Here is a 23,665-nt window from a genome sequence, read left to right as displayed (position 1 = left end):
CACAGAGAGGTTAGGGGGATTTTCCACCCACATCTAGATTTTTTATTTCTCTAGCATTTGGGCATCTATTCTCCTTATAGTTTGTCTGTTTTTCATACTAGGAGTCAAAGATATGATAGCTGCATTGTTCCTTTTATTACATGGCAAGACTGCCTGATTGTCTCTGATGTTCAGATGGAAAAAGGATAGAGAAGATGCCAGAATCATAGCAACGCAATCCAGGGAATGCAAGTAAGTTAGCAAACATTTAGTAAGAGTCCACTAAATGCAAGGAACTTTGGTGAGAAATGAGGATGGAAATACCAAGTTACACGATGTGGTAATGAAGAAGAAGACGAGAACAGAGGAACATGCAGAGACCAAAGTAACGGTGGGCCAACACGTCCAATGCGCTTGCCAATTCCACATCACTTAGAAGCTTGTCTGTTACATGCCAGGGCTGCAGGAATCAAGATCTTTCTTTTGAGAGATGATATCATATTGAGTTGTTTGTTGTTTCAAATCTGATTCTTCTTGTGTGTCTCCCAAATCACTATGGCTCTGTGGCTTTTAGAATAAGTTGTTGCTAGTAACACAAAGCTTCCAGTAACATCACCTCCTACTTGTGTGCCTGGTGAAATGATAGGAAATATCTTGGTCCTAACAATTTGGTGAAGGTGTGACCCACATTAAGACAACCTGATACGCAAATACACACACATATGAAATAAATCAGGGTATGATTAGTAATCCTCCAAAAATTGTTTGTTCTAGGTTGTTTTGATATTCACATTTTATTATCTTACATACAAGTCTGCAGGAACATGTATATAAAATAAAGTGAAGCATCTCTATAATTTTCTTACGTATTCCGTTATTCATGTGCCCACATGCTGGATAAACCAGACTCTGACTGCTCAATGCAGTCATCTTTTCCAGTGTTTAAAAGTGGGCCCTGCATTTGTACTGAATGAGGAATTCTTCCTGGCGAAAAGGAAACTGCAGCTTCCAAAGAATCCAGAACTTCAAAGGTTCTCTCTTACTTGTGGGATATTCTGTTGGCCTAAAATTCAAGGTGCATGGAATGCTTTTCATTTTTCCTATCTTTTTTGATCTCAATTCTTCACTGCTCTCCTTTCCTTAATAAGGCTTCGTAGGTCTTTCTTTGTCGGTCATTTCAAAGATTAGAGATGTTCAAAGAAGCATATGATGGATTTTTTCTGCCAGGGATAGAGTATGTAAATCATCATCCATGGGTCTCACTCAGTATATAAATGGCACCTGGAATTTAGCACCACTCACTCAAACACCCGGCAATATTTAAAATAAACCTGGGCAGGATAAGTAATGAAACGACACGGATGCAGAAGCTTTCTGAGGTGACTTCACAGTGACTTTCACACATATGATCAAACTGACCCATTATGACGGTAAAGTTTTTTCAGTCAAAGTAATAGTGACTACTAAGAAATGTATCAACTTTTGGACAGCTGATCTACCCTAATGATCTCAATGACCCAAACAGTTAGGTACCCTAGCTATTACCAGTTGTTGAGCTAAACCAACTCAACTAGCTGAAGCTTAACAGATTGGTAATGGTCATTCCCAAATAAGTGATTCGACTCAATACAGAGGCATGATCAAAGGTAGAGTGTGACATTCAGGCTCATTGTACTGGCTTTTGCTTATCTCTCTCATTCTTTTATAATAAACATGATCATTGGTATTCCATTCGAAAGTCAATAACTAGATGTCTATGATTGAATGCCTTTTTTTCTGCCTCTTTTCTTAAGAAGACTGATACTAGACTAAACTTAGCAGTGAAGCAAAACACAAAGCTGCTTTAATTCGCTTATATTGTAACTAATTTTATTAAAGGAATTATTGAACCTTCCACTAACGTCATACAAATCATGAGAGAGCCAATTCCACATCACTTAAAAGCTTGTCTGTTACATGCCAGGGCTGCAGGAATCAAGAACTTTCTTTTGAGGGATGATATCATATTGAATTGTTTGTTGTTTCGAATCTGATTCTTCTTGTGTGTCTCCCAAATCACTATGGCTCTGTGGCTTTTAGAATAAGTAGTTGCTAATAACACAAAGCTTCCAGTAACATCAGGTGCCCTACCTTCTGAGCCACCAAGCCAGAAGGAAGCCATTGTGGCAGTCTCAGGGCTCTGTGCTTGACTTTGTTCTAGTCAACATCTCTATCAGTGACTTAGACAAAGATATTGCAAATAAGTCTTCATACAAGGTTGGAAGCAGCAGCTAATACAAATGTTAGATGATGGCTGCATTGGGAAGCCTACTGAACTGCCTGCCCTTGGGCTCTCTACTTAGGCTAGGATCTCCACTGACTGCTCTACCTCTTTACTTTTAATATGCACATGGGTTGAAGTACCCTGGACCCACAGACTTCAAAGGTAAATTTCTAATGAAAGTCAGTCCTGACTGGTTAGAAAGATGGACTCAAACAGTCATTCTCAAGCCAGGGGGTGTTTGTACATGTCATATTTTTAGTAAATTCAGAGGTGGCTAGTGGCATTCCGTGGGAAGGGAACTAGAGATGCTAAGTATCTTGCAATACACAGTATAGTCCTAGTGAAGGAAGCTTCTTCCCAAATTGCCACAGTGACCCTGTTGAGAAGCACTGGGCTGCAACACACAAAATGCAATTTTTAATGGAAATAAATATAAAATTCTGCAATATCGGTTAAGCAATCAATTGCATAAGAACAGGATAGGGGATGTGTGGCTTAAATGGGGTTCATGTAAAAAAGACTTGAGCATTTTAGTTGACCACAAGCTCAATATGAAGCAACAGAATAAGGAGACTGTTAAGAGCTAATGCACTTTTACCTGCATGATGGTGTCCAGATAAAAAAGGCAATAGCCTTACCGAAGTCTGTATTAGTTACACAGAGCACAGCAAAATTTCAGGGGAGCCCTAGTGAACTGAAAGTATCTAGTATAGGACAACCAGAAAGATAAAAGGTATCAAAACCATGACATATGAGAAATAGTGAAAACAGCTGGTGTGTTTAACGTAAGAGGCGTGGACTGGAGGAAAGTCGAAGAGCTTTTTTAATGGCTCTCATGCAAAGGACTGAGTAGCAGAGGCTGGGAGGACCAAGTAGAGGAAGGGGCAAGGAAGGAGCCCTTTCTGCTCTTTGGCATTCGCCAGCTCCCCTGCAGAGTACTGACACCATCACGCTTCAGACAGGGCCAACTGGCTTCCTGGCAAGGATGCTAGACCAGGGTGCCAGGCGAGACTGGATGACCTCAAAAGGTGCCTTCCAAACATCTATGATTTTGGCATTTTATGTGATTTAAATCTCAGGAGGCTTCATTACCTGACCAATTAGATACAATTGTCTAGTTTTGCTTGCTTAGCATATCATCCCGATTTAAAAAAGAAAACATTTTTTTCCACTCCTACGCTTCAGTGATGCTAGTAATCTTGATACCTAATTGTTTAGAATGCAACTTCGGATGGAGGAAAACATGAGGAGAGGCTGCCAAAGTAAAAGTGAAATGTATTTTCTGTACTCCAACCTGTTCATGAACAGCCTATATTTGTTTTCTTAATTATTAGCTACCCACAGTGTAAGATGGACAATATGCTTCTTTGATGTCAATATGTAATTAACAGAGATGGCAAATTTCCTTCTATAGGGTTTCACTTAGGCAAATATGTCAGTCTAGTGTCATATCACTAGCTGATTTGGAGGACTTGTTTTAACACTGATTCACTCATGTTCCAATAAAGTGAACTTCAAGTGAATTTGAAGGCAAGTAAAAGAAATCACATTACAACTAATGTGGCTGGGCTGAAATAACGATCTAAGATTAAGACAAATGATCTATAGCGATAGAGTTATATAAAAGGTAGTTACTACTTGGCTTGAGACAGTTTTTGCTGGATGCCTGTCTCCATATTTAGCAAATATGAATGTGTATCAGTTCCTGGCTATTACTCTCATTCTATAAAAATGAAATCACAGATACAAGCCAGAAGTGCCAACCTATTAAAGAACCTCCACAGGCACAAATCTTAATAACCTTTCTGGTCTAGCTCAGCTGTCGAGCTATTCCTAGAAAAGATATAGAATTCAAAAGCATCATTCGCCTGAGACAGATATTATTCCTGTCCTTCACTGTAGGTCAAATATATACACTGGGTCACTTGTGACAAAAATCTACTTTTAAGCTGATGTAGAAAGATCTGCCAGGTAGTAGCCTTGCGGTTTAAGCCCTGAAATGTACATTCAATCCACATAACACACATGAGTGGGGCTGACATCTTAGCTGAGGGTTTAATTCTTATGTTGATAAAGAAAGTATCAAGTAAACACCACATCTTTTAATCTAGCTGGTTTTCAAAGTATCCAACAGAATATGTGAGTTTCAAAAATATTTAGCAGTTCCTCAGTTGAGTTGTTGTTAAGTTGAATTTAACTCTGGAGGTAAAATTTGCAAAAAAAAAAAAAAAATAGGTTATTTGAAAGAGCAGTTTGTTCCATTTGATGTAGCTTTGTTTTCTATTAGTGGGATAGAAATTAGTTCCTCAAATGCAAATCCCAAATTTAGCTCTAGTATTTCACATTATCTCTTTCTGGCTTTATTTGAGTTTACCCTCCCTAGAGATTTCCTTTAGGCAGGCAGAATAGTGAAGATCTATCATTTTTGACATTGTGATCAATAAGCAATCCATTAGAAATGTTCCATAAGGCTAAGACCATTACTCTTGAATAGGTGACAAAATTTGGACTAACTAAAACAAAGCCCATTACTACAGGATATATGAGATGAGACTGGAAAAGCACCGTAAGAAGCTTTAAGTTGCATTAAAACCAGTCTTTTTTTCCTCCTGCTTTTGGCCCACTCAATAATCCAGGGCTGTATTGTGTGGGGTCAGCTCAGTTTTTATATGTTGTCAACAATAAAGATAGCTTTCCGGTGGCCTATAAATCCATGGACTTTAAAGCTCATTTCCCTTCATTTAGATTTGCCAGGAAGGTTGCTACAGTGCTCTTAAACTCTCATGAATATATTGAAGAACCAGGATGTAATCATCACTTAGAAACTGCTAAATATTTTTGCCTTTAGAACAAAATGATATCCAAATGTGACCAAGAATACAGGCAGACACAATGGCAACCAAGCGTTTGTGCATAAGTGCATATATAGCATGAGTATACAAACACAAGAAAAAGAATTAATAGGTTCATTTTGATCCTGATTATTTCTGGGAGATCTTTCCTAGGGTACTCTTGAGATGATGACAGTGTCACCTGGTGCACCAGGAGGTTGACTTCTCTTTGTTCCCTCACAGCTCCATAACTCTGGGATTGAAAATCACTATTGCCTCCTCCCCAGAACATCTAACTTGAGCATGCCCATACATCACACCCTGCCAATCTATCCAAGGAATTGTGCCTATTGCATTGCAAGGGGATGCTGAGCAGGCTGTGTCCTGCAGGCTGGGGGAGGGAGGCCCCAGGATCTGGCTGTGGTCTTCCCATCTCCCAGCTCACCGAAGAGACCCGGGCATGGGAGATTCAATCTGCTTTGAGTCTGCATTCCAAGGCCCTGAAACTCTTGGGCAACATGATACCTTTTCTTCGCTGCTGATGTTCCGGGTAGAAGTTCTCCAGGTGATGGAAGGAATGGGATCTCCGGAGGCTTCACAGGTAAGAGTGACCTGCTCCTCCAATTCCATGGCAGTCTGGTTCTCTACATATGTGATTTTGGGTTTTGCTGAAAAGACAAAAGATTTCTCTGAGTTTATCTAACTATTGAGCTTTCTGGGTTTAAATGATGACATGCACCTATCCAATAAAGGTCATCTGTCTGCTAAGTACAAGGCCCTCGCCTAGGTGTTTTAGGAGATACAAAACTGACTCTCCAAGGCTTACAATGATGTAGCCATGTGACAACATAGAAACCATAATAATAAGAAATATCGTACAGAGTAAGAGTCTTAGGGGCAAGAAATGCAGGCAGCATGATGCAGGGGAAGAGTGCTCCCTTGGATGGAGCCTTCAAGAGGAGACGGCTTTGGGGCTGGGCCATGAGATTTTCAGCAGGTGGGACTCTAGGGTGGAGATGGAGTCATCTGAAGTGTAGGAAACTGACTGAATAAAAGCAAAGAAGCAAGAACATACGAAGAGAAGGAAGAGAACAGTGTGGCATGAGGCAGAGGAAGGTGAGACTGGGTGGCTGGAATTTCACCTGGTGCTGGTGGAGGCCCACAGACAGCATTTAATCAGGGGCACAAAGTAATTCATATTTCAAGAAGGTTAATCTGGGGACATTTCAGGAAGTGTTAGGCTAGAGAAAACTTTGAGATGGGAAAACTAGTTTGGAAGCCCTGGCAATGACCCAGATGTACAGTAACATTGGATCCTGAACGAGGTCATTTGAGGGAAACAGTAGAGAGCAGCTATGACAAAGTTGCTGGAGGAAGGTTCAATAAGAGGCAACTGAACAGAGGGTAAGGAGGGGTGAAAAGAACCAAAAGAAGCAATAAGAAGGAGTCCAAGTGGCTTGGAGTCTTAATGACTGGGAGAATTGGTGTTAGCATTAAGTCAAATGAAGATATCAGGCAAGGAACTGGGTAGGAGCTCTGGGGTGGGCTCAGGATGGGAAGGAGAAGAGTTGAGATGAGTTCATTTTCCAAATGTTTTGGGTAATGCAAGAAAACACAAGCATTCCAAAGCTGAGTTAAACGCTAAAACATTAGAGAAAATTGAATTTTCCCAATTTAAAACAATTATGCTCTGAAATTGCTGAACTTTGTGAGGAAGAGAAAAGATAACACTGCACAAATGTAACTTATTTCATGAATAAAGGAAAAGGCCAGGCTAGGGAAACAAAAAAATGAACCAAAAAACCCCAAGAGAATTATAGCTAGTTTTTGAAAAGACTATATTTGCTTTAAATTCAAATTCATACAGTAACCCTTAGTAGGCGAATAAAGGATTGCCTATGTATTTTCTCCATGTTGAGGTCTTTGATGCTGTTTTAACAAACATAAAACAGTAATAGAACTATACACTTTCTGTTACAAATGCCTGCTTATACATAAAATCACCTATATAGTTCAAATATTTGCCTAAAGGTAATGCATACTAACAGCCTGCTTAGCAAATCCTTTTTTGATGGATAGCACATAGGCACATCTCAATCCAGTTTGGCCAAATGTTTGCAGATTTCAGTTGATGGAGTCCACACGAATGAGGTGAAACCTCATAGGTTTCCCTATTGTGTCTTCCTTGATGAATACGATTTTCAAGAATATTACAACTCATATTGGAAGGAGTATATGCTAAATGCCACTGAATGGGAAGTTTTAGAGGGAAAAGTAGAATAAAGGTAAAATAAAATAAACATGAAAAACAAAAAGGTAAATAAAATAAAGTAAAAGAGAGGTAAAATAAGAGCTGAATTTCTATTTTGGAAAAGTCACAGAATAAAAAAATTTAAAAAATTTAAAAAATTCAGCCAAACAACTGAATTCACTAAACTGAACAGTTGTTTTGGGGTCTGAAGACAATCTCAGGAAGGCTGAGTTTTAGGCCCTTAAAATCTGAGATCTGGTCCAAATGTTTTGAGTAATGCAAGAAAACACAAATGCATTACCCAAAACATTGCTGACCTTCTCCTGACCTGTGGTACTTTGTCATGGCAGCCGAAGGTTAACAGAAGACAGACAAGGGTCAGTTACCATGTATTTATATTTGGCCTTGGTGGCTCCATTTCCCAGATGGCTACAGAAGGTGCATTGTATGACTCCTTAGAAAAAAGGCAAGCCATATTCTTATTAAAACATGATTATGGCTAATTTTGCATAGTCTCCAGAGTGTTGTTAGAAGGAAGGCAAGCTTCTCACTGCTAACTTAATCCTCTGTTACTCTAGCAGCAGTGCTACTGTCAGAACTAACTTAGAAAGGGCAGAATGTCACCTTAGAAGAAGACGGTGACATACATAATTTATTGCCTAAATTGGGACCCTCCTGAGAGTGACATGAGTGACTCTAAATAACTGCACCAGGACAAAGGCCATTATTGGGCCAAAGGGGACAGATATTGGGTCACCCTACTCCAAAGACTCCCTCTCTCTGCATTCCAGCATCTAGAGGAGTCTCTTCCTACATCCTCTGCCCTCTGTTAATTAACCTTGCTTATGAGTTCTTGGCTTTTGGATCCCTGTTCTAGTCTCTATCTGCTTCCATGGGCCTTAGTGCCTCAGACTGTTCCCCTGCACCTTTCCCCATATTCCCTCCTGTGAGTTTTCCAAGAATGCCTGCCATGAAGAGCCAGCCTTGTCTATACCCACTCCAGTCCATGCTCCTACAACCCTAGCTAAAGAAGAGCCCTGAGGCCCCTGTGTCCCTGAACAAAGAGGTTGGACACGATAGTCTGGGGCATGACCAGGTGCACCTTCTTTTGGGCCACTGCTTGTCCTTTGCTGTAACCCTCAGGGGCTGCTTGAGTCACAGGGTTCCTGGACACTGGTGAACTTGCCTCAGCCACAGCAGCATGGTCTCAAGACCATTTACATGAGCATCACAAGAATCAATGGAGACAAAACTTCTTCAGAGGCACACATGGGGACAACAGTAATGCCAAATTTAAAGGATGACAGGATGCACCAACTTAGTAAAAGGAGCATCTAGCTAATAACTAAGGCAAGATGTGCTAGAACATGTCTTTTTCTTAGGAAAGAATGATGCCACTTAGGTGCAAATGATGTCATAAAATCCCTAATTGAGATATGTCCCGTAGATACTGATGGGCATCACTTCTTGGAGCCACAGGACTTCTGGGCTTTTCTTTACTACCTAAGCTACAGGTAGATAGTTACTACTATCTACAGATTTCCTCCCTCTTCTACCTCATAGCTGTAGACTCTGCTCCCACTTGGGAAACCTGCCCTATTTCTCCCCGACCGATGGTCCACAATGACAAGTTGGAAAGGGATGGAGAGGGAACAAAAAGGTGGAAGAAGAAGGAGCTGTAACCAGCTGGTCCCTCCCCAGCTGGTTCCCTAACCCTGTTATCAGTCTCCTTAACCAATGGTGAGGCTAGTGGAGGAGGAGAGAAAGGAGGATGAGAAGGGGAGGTGGATGGAAAAGGGTGGTGGATAGGAGGCACCAGGTTCCTTCAGGGAGGCTGTATGAACTCTCCTCAGGCTATGAGAGGGGAGCATTCCCATTCTGAGTAGACTCAGTCTCTATAAGTCTATGATTTCCTGCCCTGTCCCTTCAGGAGCCCTATCATCTCTTCTCCATGCTCCACTATGCTCCCTAGTCCTTCTTCCCCAGCTGCAGTCTCAGGAAAGAAATTGTGAGGAGTGTGTGTGTGTGTGTGATGCAGAGGTGTGTATGTTTCCAAGGTGGAGGGTGGGAAGACAAATCTTGCCTTAACAGTTTCCCCACCCTACTCTCCCTGCCTCCTTACTCCTCCTGTCAATCTGACCCACTCTTTTCACTGTAACACAGTCCCACATGGCCCTGCACTCACTACCCACCTTCTCCTGGGCAGCCATTACTACCAGAGAGGCCTGGAGGAGAAGCTGAGATCTGTTTGTGCCCAGCCAAGTAGAGGCCAAGTTGTTTTTACAAAGAAACCATGAGCTACCTGGTGGTGCAGACAGAGTGCACTAATTCTAGTACTGCCAGACACTTCCTGTATAATTCAGATACAATATATGTTCTGTTGGGTTTCGTGGAGTTAACAACCACCATTGTTAGATTAGGGAAGGGACTTAGGAGCCACCTGCCTCGGTGTGAATCCAGAGGTACCTCATCCCTCTGTGATCAGGTTCCTCATATGTAAAATGGGGATAATAATAAAATCTACATTATGGGGTGTGATGAGGATTGAAAGAGTTAACTTACAGATAGCACTTCACAGAGTGCTTGGCACATTATAGGTGTTCTGTTTGTGTTTGGTATTATTATCATTACTTTATGGAGTTAATGTCTGAAATAATTTCCTAAAGACAGGTGATGATAGTGTTTCCAGGCTTACCTCCCTGCCACGTATGTATGTATGTATGCTTCATCACACAGAACTAATGGCAGTCCCTTCATTTATTCAATCTAGTGCCTACTGTATTCGGGCTACTGTTCCAGGTGCTGGGGATGTATCTGTGAGTAAAACAGACACAGCCCCTGTCCACAAGAAGCTTCCATTCAACACAGCCTGTGCTTTTCCTGCCTCTGTGCCTGTGCCCCGGCTGCCTGAAATTCTTATTCACTCCTTCAGCTGGGCAATTCCTACCTACGAAACAGTACATTTTAATGACTTTTCTAACTTATATCACACAAGGCCAGAGATCTTCTTTCCTATAAAACACTGTGCATATTCCTGCTGTGAAATCATAATAATGTGTTGTTATTTCAAATTCCAGCATTGACTATCCACGTTAGCCTGTGGACCTACTGATGCGAACAGAGCCCATATTGTTCATCTTGTAAACCTGGCAATGACTGAGTCTATAGCAGTCACTCAAATGTTGCTGACTCACACTGACTATTATACTTCTGATTATTACACTGATTATTATAACTTCTATGCTTATTCATTTATCTCCCTCTTTGTGTTTTCCAGAGTCAAGGGATTATATCCTACTCATCTCTGTAGCCCCTCTGTCCAGCAACAATGGTGATCAATACATATTTATTAAAGGAAGGGATTAATTAACAAATGGATCTATCTTTTCCTATAATATAGAAAAACTTACCAAAGCCTTAGTGATTGGGGAAGATCAGTCTGAATTCAAGAAAAGACTCTCAAGAATATTTTTCATGAAGTTTAGCTTTCGCTCTCGAGTACATACAGTTAACTCAAATCAAACTGATAGCCTGTTTCTAAACCCAGCTGTTTACTACTGAATAAATTGCAGGCCATTTGCATATAAAGTCTTGGTTTTCAAAGGTCTGTGTTTATGAACAGTTCTCCTGATCAGGCTGAATAAGCAGGTCCCAACCCTGATTCCCAGGTGCACATTTTAACGACCTGGGGGCTCCAGGCACCAGAGCCGCCCCTCAGACTGGCACCTCCCCAGCAGCACTGTCTACAATAGACCAGCTTATCTGCGTTTTCTAAACAGACGTGCAGAGAGAGTTGAGAGTTGAGGCTAAACATTTCTCTGCAACCAATTCTTTTTTTAAGATCAGGTCAAAATGCCTTTCAGTTCTGAAATGAATGGAATTTTCCCGAGTTTATGCAGATGAAGTCAGCAGGGATGTGGTGCTCTCCTATGCCACTGTTTCACACAGCCCAGGGAAAGAGGCAAACAAGGCAAAGCGGTCAACCCGTCGGCCACTGAAGTTACCAGGGACCTATGACAAGTCTGGCACTGTTTGGAGTGGCAGGAATACGCCGTGTAAGACAGCCAGGGTTCTGCCATCTTGAAGTTTACACACTAGTAGCGGTAGGAGACAGACAATCCCCAAAACAAATATGCAAACGACATTCCATCTGTTCAGGTACTGTTAAGTACAGCAAAGAAGATACGGTAAGAGTCACAAGAGAGAGATGAGTGGAGGTGGGTGGGAGTAGTCGCCGTGCAGGGGAGCTGAATTAGCCAGGGCAGTGAAGGAAGAGCCACTGAGAAGGTGAATGTGAGTTAAGATCTGAATGGTGGATCAGAAGAAGGCAGCTTAGGGTGGACTGGAGGGAAAGGTATTCCGAGCAGAAGAAACACCAAGGGCAATCTCCCTAAGATGGGGAACAAGCTTGGTATGTCTGAGGGGCACAAAGAAGGCCTGTGTGGTTGGAGAACTTTGCATGCACAGCAAAGTGAAAGAGAGATGAGGCTGGAGAAGAAGGCAGGAGCTAGTTCATGTCTGTCTTTTAGGCCATGGCAGGGAGTCTGGCTTTTATTCTGGTTGCCATAGGAAGCTACTGGAGGCTTTCAAATAGGTGAGTGGCACTTAGGTCATTCTGGCTACTGTGAGCAGAAGGGAATGAAGTGGATCAATAGGGGGAGGCAGGGAGGCCAGCTACGAGACTGTCTCACTGCCCAGGTAAGGATGCTGGTGGCTTGGACTCGGGGGTTATGTGATAGAACTGGCAAGAAAGGTTGCATTGGGTTATGTTCTGAGGGGTCTTACTGATGGACTGAATGTGCAGAGGAAGAGGAACTGTGGCAGAGCAGTGATCTGGGCCCCCACTCCCCTTACCGAAGACTTTGAGGTGAATGGTTGCATCCTGCTCGCCAGCCTTGTTCTCGGCAATGCAGACGTACTCGGCCTCGTCGTTCTTATCCACCTTTCTGATGGTCAGCTGGGAACTATCGTCGCTGAAGATGTATTTCTCATTGTCTTCCTCATGCTCTATCTGTTCCCCATCCCTACAGCATGCAGAAATGCAAAGTAACATGATTTTGACCACAGGGGTAAGATGTCTATTTTTATTAGGCTCCATAAAATGCAGACTGAGCCAATGGGAAAGACTCAGTCTTCACAAAAAGTTAAGGCACCAAGTTGAACTTCCCCATACACCTTTATTCCTCTATTCCATCCTCTGACTCTCCAAGGGCTGTAACTGTACCCACAAAGGTTTCAAAGTGGGCTCCCAAGACCACACCCTCCAGCTCTGACTCTGGCCCCACAAGGCTGAAAATGAAGGAACAATCAATGCCCAAGCAAGAGAATCTTATAGAAAAGAGTCCATTCTTCACCTGGCATTGATAGTCCTAAGAAGCCCACATCCATTCCACTGAGACACTAACATAGAGCAGACTTTACGACGCTCCATTCTCCTCTAGTCCATGATAAAAGGAACTCTTACTTTGTCCAGCTCATGGTGGGCTCTGGGAAGCCTTCAGCATCGCACACGAGGGTGACGGACTGGCCCAGGTTGGCGGTGGCATTCACAATGTTCTGCCTGGCCTGGATGGTGGGTGGCACTGAAGGAAAAAAAAGGTGTCACAGGGTGGTTGTGAAAATTTGGAAAAACCCCATGGCCTGAAGAAGAGACATCGCTCCAGGTCGGGAGTTCTCAGCCCGTGGGACAAATGTCCTGTGCACCTGCAGAGTTAGTGTCAGGAATCGAAATTCATGTGTGTGCTAAATAACTTCTGCAGACTGAAGAGACAGTTCTCCCAAACATGCATTTTTGTTTTTCATTCATTGAGAAGCTATAATAACACATTTTACTCATGTTAGAATGGTATTCAATTTATAGTAGCTATTTTTCATTATCTATTTTCTCAGTCAATGCATACGAAACTTAATAACTACAAGGGTCAGTGGAACTTGATGGTAAAAAAGGGCCGTTCATACTGGAAAAAGTTGCACATTACTGCTCCCAGTGGTTAAATGGTTAATACCAATTCGAATGCATCAACTATGAAAAGAGTGCCATTTCCCTGGGACTGTGATAAACAACCTCGTATACAAACTGTTTTTTACCAAAGGAATGAGAGGGGGAGAGTTTGGCAAAAAATATGTGTCAATAGTCAAAACAATTCAAACCAGATTTACTTATTTTTTTTAGTACTGACGTTATAATTTCCCGTAAACATCTTGTAAATGTCAGATCGATTCCGTGGGTGTGTTTATTTGACACTGCAAATTAAGATTAATAAGCCTATGCGGACCATGATTCTGACTATTCTGAGGCCTGAGTTGACTGTAATATTTTCTTTGAACATTTAGGCAGGGGACTAACTTCACAATTACAGTAATATCAAGAACAATGAGGATTAATCGGTAAGCAGGGGGCAAGTTTTTAGTGCTGCAGAACGGTGAAGGACATTCAATTGCTGCACTAAAATCCCCCATAGTTGAAGGAAGACCAACAGGCAAGTGTATTTTAAAAAAGAACGACAACAAAGAAATCTAGATACAGTGGGAAGGGGATTTAGCTGAGAGGGATGATTGAGTCAGGACAGGATTTATTTTACAGACCAAAGAGGAAATTAAAGAGAATGATTTTGGAGAATCAAGGTTGTAGCAATGCAGAGAACAGGAAGAGCAGGATCTCCTCACCATTCACAATGACCTGAATGTCCTTGAAGTTGATCTCCCCCCGTGCCAGGATTCTGCCCTCACAGCGATAAGTGCCCTCATCTGTTTTCTTGATGCCCCGGATCTGCAGGTAGTTGTTGGACAGGACTATGAATCGGACTAGAAGAGATAAGAGGCAAGTTCATCCAAGAATCAGTCAGAGAGCTCCAGTATCTGCAGGCAGGTGGCTGAGTCTCTTTTTCCTAACTTCAGTCTTATAGGTTGGGGTTTCAAGCTGAAATAAGGAAATGTGTCCCCGGTTTTGAAATACAGCCAAGAGTAAATGTCTATTGGAAATGTGTCTTTCATACTGGAGAGAAAATCAAGTACCTAAATATACCAATGTCAGACATACTTCCATTCAGGACCCAGAAACTGCATGAGGGTTTGGGCACACATGAATCTGAGTTTGGACTGGAATGCCTCAGGGGCTGGTGTGGGTGGAAAAGCTAGGGAACTTGGCGGTCTAGGGAAAAGGCAGCTGCCAGAAAATTCAGGTCTCACCGTCTTTTTTCAGGATGACATCTCGGCCTTTGTGTTTCCAGATGATGGTTGGCGGGAGGGAGCTGACCACATCACAGACGATCACGGCATCTTCCCCCTCCCGGAACTCCTGCGGAGTGGGCGCATTCTTGAACATGAGCTTCTCTGGAAAATGAGCAGAAGAGTGAGGGAAAACAGCTGGTTCTCCCACAAAGATTCTGTTTCCCTGGAGCCCTGCTGCCTGGACTTGAGTCCTGGGCAAGTCTCAATCCTGATGTACAAGTTGTGTAAGAGGGGTGCCCTCATAGATGTCAGGTGGAGCAGCTGGCCCAAGCACTGGTTGCCAGGCATTGGCAACCAATATCTGCTCAATGAGTGCTACATTTATCACATTTTGTGCAGAAAAGGGTCTACAGAATGAAAGGAATATCTTAACCAAGGCTTCCTTGCCATGCGGGGTGATGCCAGTGAAGCACAGGTTATAGGCAGAATGAACTGGTGGAACACCCATTCTACAATGAATAGTAAGAGTCTTGAGTCCTTTTCTTGTCTTTCACTTGAGCCGCCCCAACTCCCAGCCTCACCCCAACTTTCCTACAGCAGAGAGAATGCTGACAAAAAGAAAAAAAAAAAGAAAAAAAGCACATTTAATGGCAATAAATACGGTGCAATCAATACTGTTCCATTAGCTGTCACCCACCATTACTCCAACCACTGGGATGGATGCATGATATTAATAACAAAGTAACGAGATGCCACCTCCAGATGGGGTTTCAGAAGCAGTAGGAACTGCCTGCTTTGAGTGGCAGAGAGTGTTCAGATAATGATCCCCCACCCTGCTGAGCCTTGGTCTCCATTACCAGCAGGGGAGAGGGAAATAAGAAGGGAGAGCCCAAATTGTAGAACAGTCAGCCAACATTTGGAGAAGGGATAGAGGAACCCGTAACAGCCCTCTGGGAACTGTGTAATTTGAATTTTGAGAATGAATGCCTGTTGCAGAGTAGCTGTGACTAGTCTGAACAGGGTTGTGAGTTCCAGGTTGGCTAAGGTTAGAAAAGACTTAGGGAGAGAGAATAGGACTTGTCAGGCCCTCAGCTGTTCCCTCTATCATCATTTCTGCCTTTCTGCTACCCACGTGTCTCCTTGGTAAGGAGAGGCCAGAGAATGCAGAAGGAGAAAGAGGCTCTTACGGAAGATCTTCACGTTGACGGTGGCCTCTGACTCGCTGCCATCCTCGCCTGTGACCACACACTTGTAAATGCCGGCGTCGTCAATGTTGGCGTTATAGATGGTGAGGGTGGAGGAGGAATCATCATTCCACACCACTGAGATCCGCTGCTGGTTTGGGGTGAGCTTTTCTCCATTGGGGGAGAACCAGGAGATGTCTTTATCTTTGGCATCTCCTGCCACTAAAGAGGAAGAGATTATTTTTAAGCTACTGAAGTTGAAAAGACTAAGTGCCCTCCAGAGTGAGAGTGGCTAATCAGGAAGAGTTACTGAACAATGGATCAGTCGAGGCTTGAACGTTGGAGGGGTGAGTATGGCTGCCAGAATGATGCGCAGCCCTTCTTTGGCTTCTGCATTTAACTATTATATACTTAACACCTCTTACAATATTTGGAAAGAACTCAACAACCACTGTGTGAGTTGTTACCATGGTCCTATCCTTAATGACGGAAGAGAAGAGAAATTTGTTGAGGACATACTACGTGCTGGGCACTAAGCTAGGAACACACATTCCTCACAGAACGGGTAACCAAGGGAATTCGTGTATCTAGGATCTGGGCTTCAGAGCCTAACTGGTCTGAGTCTACCGATCAGCTTGTTTTTGAAGACTTGGATAATGGTCTCCTGAGCTGAAGATGAGAAACGGGGATTCCAACCACTTTTTATTTTTATTTTTTTTCCAACCACATTTATTCTAGTATCTGCCTGCACAAACTGGCATGACTGTCATTTTGGTAACCCCTGCTCAGACAAATTCATTTCCTTGCACGCTGCAAAGAAGGTGGCCAGGACCACCCGTTCTTCCCTTCCCCAGGCACCTATGAGGAGGAGCAAACTGCGGTGGCCAAGCTGCCCCCCGGCACTGAGCTGGAACAGGGCTCTGACACTGGAACTGCACTGGACACTGAGCTGGAAGGGCTCTCAGATCCGGCGGATGTGGCGGCGCCCTGCTTGTTTGCATGGGGCCCTGCCTCTTCTCAAGGCGCCCTTCTCAGCCTGCACCACCCAGCCCTGCACAGATGCTTAGTATGGAAATGAAGCAGTCTTCCTTTCAGGGCCCATCATGTTTTCAATAAATATCGCTATTTGCAAGATGTGCTGTGGGCTTCACGGCTGCGTCTCCAGATCATTGAAATTGCTGTAATGAAGGCAAAGCTGGAGAGAACGCATCCGACGGCCACAAGCCACCTCGTCCGCGCAAATCATGACAGCATCTAAAGGCCCCTCCTTGCCAAAAGCTGCTTGCTAAATGTCATCGTTTACACCTAGCTCAGCTCTTTCCTGGATCTTCCACGTTCTGAATCCCAGTTATGTCATATACAGAGAATCTGAGGCTTAATTTGAAGCCTTTTCCTCCATAGCACATTTTCTGGTAATTATCTGGGCTGTGGGAATGGGGCATGTTTTCTAAATGTAAAACAAGGTCACCAGGTCTGGCGTATCTCAGAGCTCTGGTGGGGACCATGGCACAGAATACCGAAATTCACAATAGACCTGGTAAACCAGGATGTATGTCCTCACAATGGAGCCATGCCGGTATTCTATTTACTTACAGGCAAGTTTTAGACTTAGATTTTCAAACTCTGGGAAATTCTAAGAAATAGCCTTGAACAGATCCACCGAAGTATTTCTGAGCCAGTGCTATTCTCCACTGTCATTTACAGAACTCTGTATGTATACAGAACAGGAGACATGGGATGGTTCACTATTCTGGAAGTTGTGCTGATTTTCCCAAGAAAACTCCTAGACTTCCTCCATAGTCAAGCTGAAGTCTAGATGACACATTTGCTATGTTGAGGCAGCCATTTGCAAAAGGAAGGAAGAGGCCCTGGATCTTGAATGGCCACACTGTTGACCCTGCAATAGAGCAATGCTAAGAATTCTAGGTGTGGTGTGACCAGCTCATATGGCCTAGGGGTTCCTGCTCTACCTGGTGAATTTCTGAAGCAAGCTCTAAAATGCAGCTGCGCACGGGGTACTTGCCTTGGCATAAGAAGAATTTGGACTCTCCAACGCTGATCTCCCCCTGACTGGGAACAATATCCACTTGCAGAGAAACTGGAAAAAAAAAAAACCACAGCCCAGTTCAAACATGCATTCAAATTTTCAAGAATAAAACCCAGAACTTCCATTCAAAAACAGGCTTCCCAACTGACTGTAAGAAAGAGCAAAGGGAGGAGGTTGTGTGGGGTTTGGGAACTTGTGCCACCGACAGCCAGGGCCAAGCTGCAGCCAGGCATGGATGTGGCCCAGACCGTTCTCCTATAGAATAGCTGTTTCCCATTAGAGAGTGCAGGGTGCCCCGGGAGATTCTGGCGATTTCTGCCCTAAATATTTCCAACCCCTTGAGGAGGCTTATGATCCTGCTCCAGAACAGTAACATCCTGGGATTCACAGAAATGTCGACCCAACCAACATCCTTCTAGATGTCATCTGAAGTGTCTCCACAGCTGTGTCAAGTGCAGGAAGCTCCGCTGCTCCACAATCAAGCTCAGGGGCCTCCTGCTGGTTCCCCATGCTCTGGACCCAATCACTAGGAAGGCTCACATTGATTTTGAAGCAGGGATGGTAAGGGTAAACTCTCACCTTCCCTTATGACTATAGGACCAACACGTCTCTTTTCATAACAGGAGACAACATCACGTATCACCACCCCAATGAGTCAGACACTCTTCAGAAATTCTGTAGCCCGTGCCCTGTAGAATTCCCTGGGTCCCTTGGCTACTTTCCCTGAATTTTTATTTGAATATCCATACACTCTGTCATTCCACTGCACTAATAAGACAAAATACACTATACCCCATCTTACAGATCCCTGTGTTCATCTGCTCCTCGTTTATCTGCTGGGAGCAGATAACCATTCCTTATGAAAATAGAGTTTCAGGGTGGAATTGCTTTATTCCTTTGAATTCAACTTCTTTCTGCCTCTCCTCCTCTTAAGTAAAGTAAATCCTAAATCTAAAAGCAAACAGATATTTGGTTCAGTGCATGGGGCTTCTTCAGGCCAATAGGAGGGAGCGGCCTGAACAAAACCGGCCGGGGGAATGGAGATTCAGTGAGCCCTTCCTTCCAACAGCCATTTTCTTTTCACAGTAGAATGGAGGTAATGCTCGTTGCCATGGTGACCGGCTCACAGGCAGAGCTGCTGCAGGTCTTGGTCTATGCGTATTTGATGGAGAGACTACAGTTGTGCTCAGCAGACTGCAGGGATTAGAGGGCCTGCTTGGGGCTGGGAAAGGGGTGCGGACTTCCTAACCATCCCAGCAACAGACAACTCAGGTCATGGAGAAACCCAGCAGAGGCTTTAGAGAGAAAGAGGTGATGTGGTGGAGACAGGGATGGAAAAAGGAAGGAGTAGGGGATAAGGGAAGGAATAGGGCCCTGGGCAGAGGCAGAGGGAGGATGCTGAGCTGTCCTCTGTGAAAATAAGAGGGGAAAATCCAGACTTCCAAAAACTGGTTTGGAAAAAATATAGTAATCTAGGGCAGCCAGTCTCTCCCCAGCTCAGACCACTGCTGCCAGTTCACTGAGGCTCAGGACTGAATTCTTGCCTGAGAGCAATATAAGGTCTTCCCCTACCTCTCCTGAATTTGGCCACAGCACACAGAGCTGCACTGGAATACTATGCCAGCGGGGTCACTGCACGCAGATGCAAGTGATTAGCTTTCTCCTATCATTGTCCTCGGGATGGAGTTCAGCTGCCACTCAATTCTACATTGTGAGAACTGGAAGGAGTTTCCGACATCACCATGTTCTGCTTCCTCATTTTCCAGGTGAGGAAAAGGTGAAGTGACTTCCCTACGGCCACTTCTAGTTAGGGCTAGCATGGCCTCGGAGCCCAGGCCTCTTGGCTCCTGGGTAGGTGTTCTTTCCACAGTGCAATGCTGCCTCTGCACAGAGGGCAAAACATTTCCATTCACTAGAACACAACATCTGGGGACCCCAAGTAACAATCTTTGGACTCACTTTCCCTTAACAGAACACAGAGAGCCCATGAATTGAAAAGGGCCCATAGTATCTAGGGGAGCACGGAACCTTATAAAGAGACCTGCAGGCCAGTGTTATCCACGCTATGGCCAGCCAGGACCTTCCCTATCATTTTCTGTGGCTCCTATTCCCCAGCAACAACAGGCTTACAAAGCGCAGAAGCTGTGTCTATGCCATGGTCACCTAAGTCCTGATCTTCTCTGGAGTTCACTGGCACATTCCTTAAAGAATGAGAAGCTGAGTCCCCCCAAGAAAGTTTGCTGGACCATATGCTGAGTATTAGCAGCCAGCTTCAACATATGGATCCTATTACCCTGAGCCCTTACTGCTTTGGGAAGGATGTTCTTATCCCAGGTGAAAAAACAGCCTTCATTTGTTCAGCTCTTTTCAAACAGAACACGACTCTCAAGGGGCAGGAGAACACGGCAAGGCTGAGGAGTTTTCATATCCAAATGTGGCCAGGATCTATCTGTGGGCCATGAAGAGGAAAGGGAAACAAGACTTTCAAAGGAATTCCCAGCTTAACGGGATCCCATGCACACATTTATCATCACAGAAGTTTTTAAGGGAAGAGATATCCATTTAGATGCCTGGCCTTTTGCACACATGGAAAAGATAGTGATTCCTCCCTCAAAACACCGGAGACAAAGCTGGCACAGAGGAACCCCAGGCTCTGTGGAAATCAATGCTTGGATGTTTTCCACTGCGGCACAACGGCTGATTATTCTTCCCCAAACACTAAGCCTTGAAATACTAGGTTTAATGATAGTAAGTGGAAATCCTGCTTTGATCTCAAAACTCCTTCCCTCCATTGCTGGCCGCCCAGTCCTTTCCTACTCTGTCACTACTTTTGTTTTTCCCCATAAAAATTCCTACCTCAACTTTTACCTTTTTTTTCAGTTGCATATGTAAGTGAAATTTCATCACTGGGCATAAATCATACCTTAAAAGGCACTTATGTAAACATTTCTCACAGACAAAGTATCTCATCTCTTCCATAAACACTTGCTGCATAAATACTGCATCATCTTAGCTGCATTCAAAGACACGTACTTATAAATCTAGGTGTTGGACTGGGCCGGACTCAGGGGCAGGGCCAAGAGGTGCTTCCATCAGTGCTTTCCATGCCTCCAAGAAGCACTCATCCCCCAAGGCCTCTTTTGTAGACAGTTCACACTTACCAGTTTACAAAACACACTTCATTATTTCATCAAACAGTTCTGAGTGATAAAAAGGCCAATATTATTGTCTCCATTTTATGCAAGAGGAAATCAGGGCTTGGAGAAATAAAATAACTTGCTCAGGGTCTCTTAGCTAATGAGCACTAAACCAAGATTAAAAATCATCTAATTCTAAGGCTTGAGCTCCTCTCCTAAACCCCTCAACTACTATAACCTTCTTTCTGAATTCAGGCAGGTGTATTATAACCTAGTAAGTTGCCATCTACTCTCTTTCCAAATCATGGGCTAGAAAGAGCAGTCTTTGTACAAAGATCTAATATCAAGTTGCTACCATCATTTCTCTCCTGGTTAATTATAACTGGCCTCTTTGCTTATAGATGATCATAGCATTATAACCTCTATTTTACAGATAGGTAAGGGATGCTCAGAGCCATAAGTGATGGTAATGATAGGGTCAAGATTCAAGCCTGGGTTGGAGTCCCAAACCCAGCCATCTCTCCCATGCTATTCTATCCCTTGTTCACAGATAGAAAAAAGGTTTTGTCTTTTGAGAACTGAACTGTCCTCTTCTCTCCATCTCACTTAAGTAAAATAACCCCATCGGGGACTTATATTTCAAAATATGTTTTCTGTGTAAATGTCTTTTTTTTTTAAGTTGATGCTGTGTTGTGAAAGGAATGCCAATGCTTTTAGCAAATGGCTTCAGGTGTAGATAGAAGTTTTGTAACTCTCAACTCTCCAGCAGAAGTAGGCTATAAAGTCTTAGCTGCTGAAGAAAAGTGAATTAAAATTTCAGTTCCTAAAAGATGCTCAGATACTTATCAGAATAGGTTGACAAAGCAACAGAGAAGAATTTGTTCTGATTTCAAAAAGAGTTCACTTGAATCAGTAACTTCTGGTGGCAGTTTTATTTTATTGGTTTTCTTTTCAGGTTCTAACGTGCTTGAGGAGGTAGGAAGGTGACAGCAGAAAGGGAACCGAGGTCTCTCCCGTGGCTAATTGAAAATACTTTCTTGTTAAGATGTTATAAAGACACCGGAGGCTGAGGAAGACATTGCACATGTTCAGGGTCCAGGGTCAATGTAGACACACCTGAGCAACTTGCCCTGATCACCAATTTAAGGGACAGGTGAACCACAGAGGATAAATCTGTTCAGTGACTATGCATAAGATAAGGGAGTTTTCTATAATCTATTTAATAATGACTGTGGACTTTAAAAAGGCATTAAATTATAGCTATATGTTTGTCTGGTTGGCTATCTTTTTAAAAACGAGGCTTAAGTATTGCTATACATAACCACGTAATGTAATGTAATGGAGAACTGTTTTCGTATTTTTCAAAGCATAACTGAATGCTAAGGTCTCTTTCATTCGGCTGCATCTGTGGGAAGTCCAGATGTTCGGACCAGGAGCATAGGGATGGAGGCGCCGCCACTTGCCTGGGATGTTGACATCGTTTGGCTCTGTGTCCCCACAAAATCTCATCTTGAATTATAATTCCCATAACCCCATGTGTCAAGGGTGGGACCTGGTGGGAGGTGATTGGATCATAGGGGCAGTTTCCCCCATGCTGTTCTCATGATAGTGAGATCTCACGGGATCTGACGGTTCTATAAGGGGCACTTCCTCCTTTGCTCATTCACTCTTTGCTTTCCTGCCACCATGTAAAGAAGGTCTGTGCTCCTTCCCCTTCCGCCATGATTGTAAGTATCCCAAGGCCTCCCCAGCCATGTGGAACTGTGAGTCAATTAAACCTCTTCCCTTTATAAATTACCCAATCTCAGGCATTTCTTTACAGCAGTGTGACAACAGACCAATACAGATGGCTTGCTCTCGTTATAAAAAAACTACCAGAGGGAGAATAAAGGTTCTCTTCACCACTAAACCTGCCAAACTCAGTGAAAGTGAGATGGAAATTAATGTGGTCATGCTGCAGAGTGGTTAAGGCCAAGGACACCGGGCCAGACTACCTGAGTTTGAATCTCAGCTCTGCCACCTATTAGCTGTGATCTTGGCCAAGTTATTTAACCTTTCAATGTCTCATCTGTAAAACAGGGAAAAACAGAACCGTCCTCATGAGGCTTTGAAAAGATGAAATGAACCGACAGATGTAAAGCAGATAATAAGCATTTAATACCTGCTATGTATTATTATTCTTAATCAACCTCTAGTTACAACTCTTCCCAAAGAAATTATTTCGGTTACTATTTCTGAGGGGAGCAATGTTTTCCCTTTATGGTTTATGATAAAGCAAACTTCCAGAATAATTCAATTTGTGGTCAGGTGGCCCAGTTCTATTCTCTACATTAAAATAAGGTGTTTTATTTGCTGGTCAGAACATTACCGATATAAAAGACTAAATTTATGCACAGCCAAAAAATCATCATATGAGGGGCTCCAGACAAGTCCTTTCACCTGGGCTTCAGTTTTCTTGTGTGTAAGATGGGGATAATAAAACTGAATTAATATGGTTGGGTTGTCACAAGAATTAAATAGGCATGAGACGGTTGTAATTAAGAACTCAGGATCTGGAGTCAGAGAGATCTGGGTCCAAATTCCAGCTCTGACAGTTAGTAAAGTAAGTGAATGCTCAGGTGAATCTCAGAGCCTGTATTCCTCATCTGTAAGTGAATATAATGATCCTATTTATCTCAAAGGGATACTGAAATTATTTAGAAAGGTAATGTCTATAAAGTACTAAACACAAGATCAAGCTCTGTGTGTTTTCTAAAGTAACAGTACATATGATGGTACTCTGAACTTATACACACACAGACAC

General features: G+C 43.2%; 1 protein-coding gene across 21 annotated transcripts in view; it reads right to left on the bottom strand.

The window, feature by feature from the left end:
* The window catches only part of NCAM1 (neural cell adhesion molecule 1), a 311,446-nt gene that overhangs the window by 51,489 nt on the left and 236,292 nt on the right, over window positions 1–23,665 (bottom strand). For all 21 annotated transcript variants that reach the window (XM_064375423.1, XM_064375417.1, XM_064375419.1 and 18 more), the window contains exons 2-8: window positions 17,702–17,776; window positions 15,682–15,900; window positions 14,513–14,656; window positions 13,991–14,128; window positions 12,789–12,906; window positions 12,179–12,348; window positions 5,599–5,741 (exon numbers count right to left, since the gene is read on the bottom strand). In XM_064375423.1, coding sequence (XP_064231493.1) covers window positions 5,599–5,741; window positions 12,179–12,348; window positions 12,789–12,906; window positions 13,991–14,128; window positions 14,513–14,656; window positions 15,682–15,900; window positions 17,702–17,776 — 1,007 coding nt within the window. The remainder of the gene's footprint in view (window positions 1–5,598; window positions 5,742–12,178; window positions 12,349–12,788; window positions 12,907–13,990; window positions 14,129–14,512; window positions 14,657–15,681; window positions 15,901–17,701; window positions 17,777–23,665) is intronic.

This window comes from Aotus nancymaae, unplaced genomic scaffold, assembly GCF_030222135.1.
Source record: "Aotus nancymaae isolate 86718 unplaced genomic scaffold, 86718_ANA_hifiasm-v0.15.2.pri h1tg000012l, whole genome shotgun sequence".
In the NCBI taxonomy this organism is placed as follows: domain Eukaryota; kingdom Metazoa; phylum Chordata; class Mammalia; order Primates; family Aotidae; genus Aotus; species Aotus nancymaae.
The sequence above is the reverse complement of the archived record's forward strand: the minus strand, read 5'-3'. Positions and strand labels throughout refer to the sequence as shown.